General features: G+C 38.6%; 1 protein-coding gene across 2 annotated transcripts; it reads left to right on the top strand.

Annotated features, from left to right (window-relative positions):
• Positions 1 to 3512: 3512 nt before the first annotated feature.
• Positions 3513 to 8772, top strand: slc14a2 (solute carrier family 14 member 2). 2 transcript variants are annotated; one of them, XM_032515709.1, is made up of 10 exons: positions 3513 to 3694; positions 4098 to 4175; positions 4298 to 4481; positions 5186 to 5375; positions 5578 to 5706; positions 6107 to 6299; positions 6557 to 6704; positions 7836 to 7970; positions 8105 to 8154; positions 8239 to 8772. In XM_032515709.1, exons 1-10 carry the CDS (start codon positions 3671 to 3673, stop codon positions 8647 to 8649), a joined length of 1542 nt encoding a protein of 513 aa, XP_032371600.1. In that variant the 5' UTR covers positions 3513 to 3670; the 3' UTR covers positions 8650 to 8772. The 2 variants fall into 2 exon arrangements, with proteins under 2 accessions (XP_032371600.1, XP_032371601.1); XM_032515710.1 differs by lacking the exon at positions 3513 to 3694 and having other exon boundaries at positions 4141 to 4207.
• The last annotated feature ends 1536 nt before the right edge of the window (positions 8773 to 10308 follow it).

Below are 10308 nucleotides of genomic sequence, written 5' to 3'. Positions count from 1 at the left end.
GCCTGGATTAGACCTTTCGAAGGATCTGAACACATCTGTGCTGGATTTTATTAGTGGGCAGGGGTCCAGGGCCTTTTGTTCTACTTCAGCCAAGTTGTGCTCAAAGCGTGCTTAGAGGAAGTGAAGTTCATCTGGGAGCGATGCAGACATTACCTCAGCAATGTTGGTTTGTCTTTTGAAGTCTGTGATGGTTCTTAGTCCAGCCCACATAGTTCTGGTGTTGGAGCCCTGATGGCCGAACTCCACTTGGTCCCTGCATTGACTCTTATCAATGCTATTGACCCTCCTGTAACCATGTTCTACACCTAACCTTACAGGCTAAAGTCAAAGTGAACAACTATTCACATTGTGAATTGAAACACAAATACGTTCCCTATATTTCATTCCATAGCTAATGAGAAACAGTTTATTGAAGTTATGCAATTGTTGAAACATCACCATGTGCAATCTCCAACAATGGTGCACGCCTGCATAAATGTGAGATTGGCCCCTACAACACCGACCGCCTTCTTCTGTTTTTAGAAGACCTGCATGAAAGACTGGTGCCAGAGGTAGAAAGGGGGCAGGTGGGAGACCACTTGCCAATAAATGTGATCATATGGGACAATGTGGCATTCCACCATTCCCCTACAATCACAGCCTGGTTTGACGCCCATCCAAGGATGATGTCCCACTTCCTTGCCCCTTACTCTTCTTTCCTCAACCCCATTGAGGAGTTTTTCCTCAGCCTGGAGATGGAAGGTTTTTGACCATCGTCCACATGACCAAATGTCCCTCCTGGATGCAATGGATGCTTCATGCCAAGACATCACAGCTGAACACTGCCAGGGGTGGATAAGGCATGCAAAAAGATTCTTCCCACAATGCCTCACCAGAGAAGATCAGGTGTGATGTGGATGAGAACATGTGGCCAAATGCAGAAGACTGAGCAGATTAGAAGATTACTTTTTATTATTATCATTATTCCGGTGTTTTTTCTGTGTGTATATCTTGCAGTAATGTCCTTTGCAAATACAGTCTTTACTGCAGCAATTCTGTCTCTGTCTTTTTTTTATAAACTGTACATTCTATAAAGCTACTCTGAGATGGTCATTTATTTTTGGCATTGAATTCTGCAGCAAAAGAAACTAAATGCATGTGCAAAACACAATCTATAATCAATACAATATACTGTCTATTGTATAAGGGCATACCTGACACATCTAAAATAATGCAGTTTGTGTAATTTCAGCTGATGATAGTGTTTTTTGTGTCATTGTGTTATGATTGACTAAATGTTCCTGTTGGAAGAGAACATGTTTTGGTGTTTTGAATAATTATTTGATTTTGAAACATGTTTGCAGTGTTTTTTTAGACATAGTGTGTAGTGTTAGTGTATTATTGTACTTTGAAAATTAGTTTTGGAGTTTAGTTTACAATGTGTGAATTTGAGCATGAAATTAACTGTTTTGCCAATTGTGTGTTTTAGGTGTGTTGGTGCGTTAAGAGTTTAGGAAACTTGTTAAATCTATTGAAAAATCTGTCATAGCGATTCTAAAAAACTGCAAGTGATGTCTTAAGGAGAAAATCAACCTGTGTTAAGGCTTAATGTATCTGTTTTTTTTGTTGTCATTGGATGAAAATGTTAACACGTGCATGTACATGTTAACACAACCAAACTAATTTGTCTGTGTTATTACACATACCACTTCATAGTGTCAAAGCAATAACATGTGACGCCTCACATTTTTGCCGTTTGCACAACTATTGCATGTCCAGGATGACAGGTGCAATTAATCAGAAAAACATGTAGGTGGTCCATTCAAGGGCTGCCTCAGGTAACCGGACTAACAGGTTAACTCTCTGCTAGTGGAGAACGTGATGAGTAGTCTGCCATAGATACCACAAACACTTCACGGAATCATTTTTAAGACTAAATGTTTTTATTTTAAAACCAAAATGTCTCTTTCTTTAGTCACCATCCAATTTTTAAGATTTGTTTGTTGTGTTTATCACACACTTTGTGCATAGTGAAAAAGCTTACTGTTTAAAGAGCATTAAAACTGAGCTATATTTACGTGAGGTAACACAAGTAGCACAACAACAAAAAATACAACATCTACTTTTCATCTACATGTTTGTCTGTTGGAAAGGTGATCTGTTAAAAAATGTTCATGTCCATCTATGTTTATCCAAGTGGACCAACATGTGGAACCACAGTATTTGATTAGTCAAACTAGTTGCACAAACAAACATTTTCTCTTTTAATGAGTCTCAAAAAATTGTTAGAAATCTATTTCAGGCTGGTCCTGGTCCTTCTTCAGCGATGACTAGATGTCTGCGGTAGCAACCAATGTTGCTATCAGTTCTGTAAATATACTCTGTCTTATGGTGTTTAACGACTAAATAAATACTAAATCAACAAACTTACCCCTCTGCGCTCACATTATCTGTCTGTAAGAGTGTGTATGTACGTGTGTGTGTGTGTGTGTGTGTGTGTGTTTGTGTGGTAAGTAAGTTTTAGCGCATGTGTGTCTGCTGTTTATGATAACGTGACTTTGATGGCATGTGATAATGATAGTTTAGTGCAACAGAATAAACAACCTTTTTTTTTTTTCATTACGGAGGCCTAAAAATTGTAGCAGTTCCACCAAAGAGTAATTTCCCATTTCTTTATTTCAACTTTAACTTTTGGAGGCCCAAATAGGTAAAATGTTCTTTTGTTTCACAAAAAAGCAAACATCAGATTTATCTTCTGAGTCTTTGGAAGGGATCAAGGAACCACTGGAATAAACCACCAAACTATATAGAGTAGTAAAAACCAGTTTAGACCAGTAAAATGCTGCGTACACACTATGGATCAGTATTATTAAAGGTCCCATATTCTGCTAAGTTTTAGGTTAATTCTCGCATTTTGTATTTCTACTAGAACATGTTTAAATGCTTTGATTTTCAAAGCACATTATTTTTATTTAATGTTTTTCTCATACAGTCTTCCTGGATATGCCTGTATTCATTTTTTTTTTCTGAAACGCTCAGTTTTTGCGCCCGTCACTTTAAGATAGGCCTCATTTAATTGACATTGCTTTAAAATTATGGCTCTGCGCGTGGATGTCTCATTTTGTTAAAGGCCTGGTGCACCTGAACTTCTGGAGGTTCAGGATTCATGAACTTGAGCTGTATACTCACATAAAAACGTTTTTACTTAGCTTTATTTTGCGGCTAAAATCATTCAATATACTACATTACTTTTTTTGTGTAGCTGTAGTAATCCGGAGAACAGACTTCAATGTGTAAAATTAGTGTAGTTCAACTTTTTTTCCTGATATTCCTTGAAGCTCTGATGTCAGTAGGCACTCACCAGTGTCTGGCAGTAACACTGATACTTGGAGAATGGGACCTCTTGGTCATGTTGGTGTTGGGGAGGAATAAGGTGCAGATCACTTTCTGAGTTTGTTACAGATGCTCTGATGCATTTCACATTATTGTTTTTGGGTGGAGAGACCTGGGTGTGGCAAAAATACTCTGCAGAGTGTGAGTCCATCCAGTGGAGATTGAGAAAAGGAACAGAGGAGGTGGAGTTTTTTCTGTGGACTGTTGCTATAAAAGCCTTCTTCAGAACGTTCCGTAGCAGCCGTGACAGCTTGAGATAAACTGGCAACCTATTTAGGCTGCTTTCATTCTGGGACACATGCCTGGATCACACTGCACAAAGGTAGGAGCACTTGCGTTTGTCTAAGCTTCCAAAGTCCAGCAGGACAGTAAAATGTGACTAAAATACAATGAATGTGAGCCTGTGTAATTGAAATAACTAATATATTAAAAAAAATTAATTTAATTTAATTTGAATTTATGTATTTAGGTATAAGAATATGTTAGGTACCTATAACTTCCGTCCTTCACCTGAGAGCATTGATTTTGATGGATGATTAATAAAAATTCAATTAATTTTAACCATTAACTATATATAGTACCATAAGTACTGTGTACTATGCAGTAAATAAAGTGACAAATTCATAATCTAGAAGGGACAATTACACAAATATGTATTTTTCTTTCCTCATAATAAGCAAGTCCTTTAATGTCCTGTTGAGTGACGCCTCTTTCTCTCTTCTCAGGGTATTCAGAAAAATATTATATATAATCTAAACTCTTCTACTTCTGCTGCCTCGTGCTCTCCTGCCACCACCTCCACTGTAAGTCAGTGTTCACAGTTTAGACGTCGAGTGTAGTTTCAATGCTGTGTATATTTTTACCTGCTTAAACAGTCAAAGAATACAATTCTGTAGATCATTTCTAACCATAATGGTGGCTGCAGGAGCTTCAGTCCCTGATGGCACACACTGACCCGCCATCTGAGCATGACAACTCACAGGAGAACAGGAAGGAGAAGGACCCTGTGCCGCCAGGGCCCACAAATCTGCAGAGGGCCAGGGCCCGCTTCTTCAAGGGAATCTCCTACTTCTCTGGAGACATGAAGGTGTTTGGAAAATGGATGGAAAGTAAGACAACACTACTTTTTCTTCTGGCCCAAACAAAAACAGTACAGCATGTAAACTGTACATATAGTATACTGAAAATGACATTATTATGACAAAAAATGCTAAAAACTGGCTGCTGAGAACAACTGTACCCTTAGGCAATATATATTAAATCTCTACACTACTCATTGTCATATACAGTTAGACAGATTTGAGTATGTTTTGCAGTGCAAGTGGGCAGCACAATGTCGCTGTCACATTATCAGTTTTTTTCATCTTAAATTTAGTTACATAACTGGTTTTCAGGGAGTTACACAAGAAGGAATTGCAATAGCAGGCAAGTAACAGGCAAGAATATCATGTGTAACATACAGTATCTACAAACAAGTATGTGTAACTCACTCTAAATAAAAGCCAGGCTATAGAGAGTTCACCAGACCAACAATGTGTTCACTGTGAAAATACAGTACATTTTACTTTCTTTCAGTACAATAACCGGTTGTCTGTAAGATATGGCTTCTTTGACATCGGAGAATCATGTTGTGACACAGATCTATCCGCTGTCGTTATATATCTCAGAGTCCAAGACTTTGAGCTGAGAAAACTTAGACTTGCACAACATTCACCATGGGAAGCCTATCAAGCAGCTCTGGTCAAATGCCAGTGCTCTCTCTCTCTCTCTCTCCTCTCTCTCTCTCTCTCAGTTATATCTTTTTGTCCTCCAGAACAGTTTTTTTTGCTGCAGTTGCTGGACTGGGTTTTGCGTGGAGCTGCTCAGGTGATGTTCGTTAACAACCCTCTAAGTGGCCTCATCATTTTTGCTGGTCTCATCCTGCAGAACTACTGGTGGGCTCTCAACGGTTTTGTGGGCACACTCTTTGCCACCATTTCTGCCCTTATTCTACAACAGAACAGGTTTGAACAAACTCAAAGTACCGATAATAAATAGATGTTACTGTATGTGCTAATTGGAAACATGATGCAAAAAATATATGTACACTATTGGGTGATAATTTCCTCTTTCTTCTTGGTAGTAGATGGTGAAATGTAAAATGATTTTACACTGTGGTGTACAGCAGGAAAACATGAATTAATTAATTAAAATAACTTTTTTCAGGGGTGCAATAGCTGCAGGACTCTATGGTTACAATGGCATCCTTGTGGGTCTGCTGATGGCTGTATTCTCCAATAAAGGAGACTGGTACTGGTGGCTCCTGCTACCCAACATCTTCATGTCCATGATGTGGTAAGAAACTTGATTGACTAATGGTAAAACAATGCAGTAGATTGATTCATATCTTAAAAAATGAGAGGTTGATGTATGAAAACACATAAACTAACCAAAACTTTACATACAAATGTCAAAACCAATCACTTTACTGTATCATAATAACCATATAAACCATTCCCATTCTAGATTCAGGTTTCATTAGACTGATCTCAGTCAATCATTGCTGATCCAGTCAGCAATAATAAAAAAATATATTTAATCATGTTGATTGAGTGGATAAAACATGTAGACAGTATTACAGTCATGCTCGAAATGTGCAGACACAACAATGAAGGTGTTTGTGATATAAGCACACATTTGAATGCATACTTAAATAATTAATTTAATACTGGTGATGTTGTATCCTTGTATTCAGCCCGATTGTGTCCAGTGCTCTGGCATCTATTAACAGTCGCTGGGATCTGCCAGTGTTCACCCTGCCCTTTAACATCCTGGTGTGTCTCCACATGGTTGCCACCGGACACTACAACAACCACTTCCCCCAAGTCCTCTTCAAGCCTCGCTCAGAGATGGCCAACATCACCTGGGCTGAAATCAACGTAGCCAAGGTCAGTGACCTGGTAATTTAGACATCACAGACATCCCAGCTTCATCAGCTGATACATATTATTATTGTTATGTTCCTTGCAAAGTATTTGATAAATGTTGAAATGACAATCCTGAATACATACTGTAGGTGTGTACCCATGTGAACAGTAGGCACATGAAAGCTGACAGGTCAGCACATAGTTAGAAAACCTGCAGGTTTTAAATCATGCTTTGTTTCTAGTCTACAGTTACGAAACCATTATCTGTATATCTTTAGCTGTTCACGTCAGTGCCTGTGGGAATTGGCCAGGTCTACGGCTGTGACAAACCTTGGACGGGAGGAATCTTCATCATCTCACTCTTCATCTCCTCCCCTATCACTTGCGCTCATGCTGTCCTGGGATCTGCTGTGGGGATGGTTTCAGGTGAGAGGACAAGATAATACCTTGGCAGGTGGCCGAATGTAAAAGTAATTCTGTCTTACTTTAAAGGAGAATTCCGGTCGATTTCAACACGTTGCTCTGTTGTTTCGAAATTTGGAGTGCTGTCAGTAGAGAGAAAAATTAAACCACTCGGTGCTGCCAACACCGTGTTACCCTCCTGCTAGACTTAGCACCAACAGGCTAGAACAGGGCAAGTTTTAAAATGTGTTTTTAGCCTCTAAACATGTTCACAATGTCGTGTCACGTGCATTCCTTCCAAGTGAACACAGCAAATCTAACTGCAGTAGATGTTACAGAAAGGCATAAAAGTTGTGTTAATTCATACCTCTGTTTATTTCCTGTTTTCCAGTGAAGTCCACACTAGTCAATTGTCGAACTCATACAATCCAATATTACAAAATGTATTTTTTACTCAAGAAAACAGTTTGCTGTTGTTATGTAATAGTACAGTGGAGCCAAGAGAGCAGGTTACAGGCTGTTTCTACATAGGCATTACTGGATATAACAACGGCAAATTGTTTATTGTGGAAAAAAATACATTTTGGAATATTGGGTGGTATGAGTTTGACAATTGACTAGTGTGGACTTCATCGGAAAACAAGAAAGGTATGGAACAGAGGTATGGATTGACACAACTTTTATGCCTTTATTTCACATCTACTGCAGTCAGATTTGCTGTGTTCACTCGGAAGGAATCACTGCACATGGGTAGGCACTTGTAATGACATTTGTAACATGTTTAAAGGCTTAAAACTAATTTAAAAAATTGTCCTGTTTAAGCCTGTTGGGTGCTAACTCTAGCAGGAGGATGACATGGTGTAGGCAGCACCGATTGTTTTCATTTTTGTCTCCACTGACAGCACTCCAAATTTCCAAACAACAGAGCTACATGTTGAAATCGACCAGAATTCTCCTTTAATAAACATCACAACGTATTTTTCTTACATTCTTACAGATCAAATTCAGGCCACAATTTATGTGTTCCAACTCCAAAATGGCCCCCAAAATCCATTAGAGCTGCAAAATAACCAGGGTGGTTACTATTTGTAAAGAGAATCCAAATGTATACTGAACTTGGCACTTCCTTGATGGCTGTGATTGAATGATTTGCAGGCTTGGCACTGGCAGCGCCTTTTGGAGACATTTACTTTGGTCTCTGGGGATACAACTGTGTGTTGGCATGCATTGCCATTGGAGGAATGTTTTACGCCCTGACCTGGCAGGTGCACCTGCTCGCCATCACATGTGGTTAGTATAAACCTAAAAGAAGAAGAAAAACATCTACAAAAAGGATGGCATGTGACCAAATATTTGTAATGTTTAATTACTAATCACAGCACATGTATGGCATCTCACGGCACCTCTCATCTTCTTCTTTGCAGCTTTTTTCTGCGCATACCTCAGCTCAGCCATTGCCAATATCATGTCCACTGTAAGTACACATTTTCTCCCACGCCTAAAATATATCAGCCCATAATAGTTACTAACAGCAACGTGATGCATTTCTCATCTACAGTTTGGTCTGCCCGCCTGCACTTGGCCTTTCTGTCTCTCTGCCCTCACTTTCCTCCTTTTGACAACGGGGACCAACAAGATCTTCAAGCTGCCGCTGGCCAAAGTCACCTACCCCGAGAAAAACCTGGGCTTCTTCTGGAAGTTGAAGAAGCAAGAGAAAATGGAGAGGGCTAAGAAGGCTGAGAAAGAGAGAGAGGAGCAGCAAAAAGACATCAAAGAAAAAATTATACTAAACGAGAAAGAGCAACTGAGGCTAGAGCATGAAATATTGGAAAAAGGGAGGGCAGAAAGTGAGGCATCAGAGGATGAAAATGACGAGACACATGTCGAAGACCGTTGGGTCAAACAGCAAGGTACAGGAGATGACCAAATTGGACACATTGATCTAACTGAGGTCACTTTTGGTGATTAAGATTGAGTGAGATGGATAGAGAGAGAATCATTTGATGATTTGATGACGCGTCACACTTATTTTCTCTGTAAAACTTTGTTTAAATATTAAAGTATATATTTTAAAATAAACTATTTTTCTATATATATAATATATTATCTTTTATAATGTAGTCCATGTTGATTTATTCACTTTTGTCTGAAAGTACTTCCTAGTTACTATAGTACTAGTTACATATGAAATATTTACAAATAATCTTTGAAATGTATCATCCGTTGGGATGATGAGCTATTCTTCTTGTCTGAAAAACACTTGTAATATATCATTTAGTTATATTATATAACTTACTTAATAAATCTTTTTCTTGTTGATAAGGCACAGTCACACAATACACATAAATGGTATCCTTAGAAATTAACTGTAAATTAATGTGCTGCATGTTGCATCCAGAAATATTGTTTATTGGCCGTGAACAGACTACGCAAGCTTCATCAGAGAAGAAATTCAAAGAATGGTGTGGGTAGGGCTGTACCTTTCCTTTGTTAACTTAGGCAATATATCTGTCTGCACTCTATTTTATGGCACAGAATGTTTTGTCTCCAATCATTTTACCACAGCTTTAATGATTGGGAAGATGTAACAAGCAGAGCTAGTTTTGCATGTACCATGTACATGTACCATGTACTTTTTGAGAAACAAAGAACTCCCTCAGGTGCTGGTGGCACAAATACTGGGTTTGGTTTGCGTAAGATAGCTATATTGGAGACTGTAGAGTTGTATATGGCAAGCCGTTTGAGTATTAACTCCATATCCTTGATATCAAAAGTCAGGTTCCTCCATTAGTTAACCTGTAAAAACCAAACAACTTAATAGTTCACTAGTTGGACCGCTTTGAACTTTACTAGTTAACTAGTGCGGTCAAAATGTCAAGACATCATGCTCTTATGTATTCATGCTTGAATTCTTTTTCTATCTTTATGTTTTCTTTAGCCTTTTCAGTTAATACATTTTAACTTCTACTTTTGACAGTGTTATATTTCAGCCTACAGACTTTCTAGCAAGGTATTTAAACTCTAACCTTCAGAAAGTGCCCATATTATGAAATGAATCACTTTTTCTGGGATTTGGGATGTTAATTTGTGTCTCTGGTGCTTCCACTCGCATACAAACTTGAAAAAAACATCCAAGTTGTTTTGAGTGAGATGTGGGTTTTGGAATGTATCCTGCATTCAGTCTCCTGTTGAGCTGGTCGAAAAAAGTGTCCATATTATGAAACAAAATCACTTTTTCTGGGATTTGGGATGTTATTTTGTGTCTATGGTTCTTCAACACGCATACACACCTGGAAAAAAACAAAAATCTATGCTGTTTTGAGTGAGATGTGGGTTTTGGAATGTATCCTGCATTCAGCCTCCGGGTAAGCTGGTCAGAATCTGCAGGGTCGTCTACGTCATCTGCCAAAACATTTGGTGTATGCTAACCACTGGTCAGTAAAAAGCAGGAATACCCAAGAAACAAGGGACATTTAAGTAATTCTATACAATTTATTTTGTAGATTAGAGTGAACTGGTGTGTGTTGTAGCAGTGTTTTGCCATTGACAATGAGGTGGTTATTTGCTTGTAGCACTAGCTTCTAGTCCTGCGCATGTGTGACTCCCAACAAAGATCACAGAAGTATGA

Source organism: Etheostoma spectabile, chromosome 5 (genome assembly GCF_008692095.1).
Source record: "Etheostoma spectabile isolate EspeVRDwgs_2016 chromosome 5, UIUC_Espe_1.0, whole genome shotgun sequence".
Taxonomy (NCBI): Eukaryota; Metazoa; Chordata; class Actinopteri; order Perciformes; family Percidae; genus Etheostoma; species Etheostoma spectabile.
The sequence above is the reverse complement of the archived record's forward strand: the minus strand, read 5'-3'. Positions and strand labels throughout refer to the sequence as shown.

Bases quoted from the DNA above. Each gene is read 5' to 3' on its own strand.
- slc14a2 (XM_032515709.1), top strand. From the start codon at position 3,671: ATGCCTGGATCACACTGCACAAAG. The intron at 4,482-5,185 runs GTAAGACAACAC...TTTGTCCTCCAG, and splicing joins GTTTGGAAAATGGATGGAAA to AACAGTTTTTTTTGCTGCAG. The intron at 5,376-5,577 runs GTTTGAACAAAC...AACTTTTTTCAG, and splicing joins CTTATTCTACAACAGAACAG to GGGTGCAATAGCTGCAGGAC.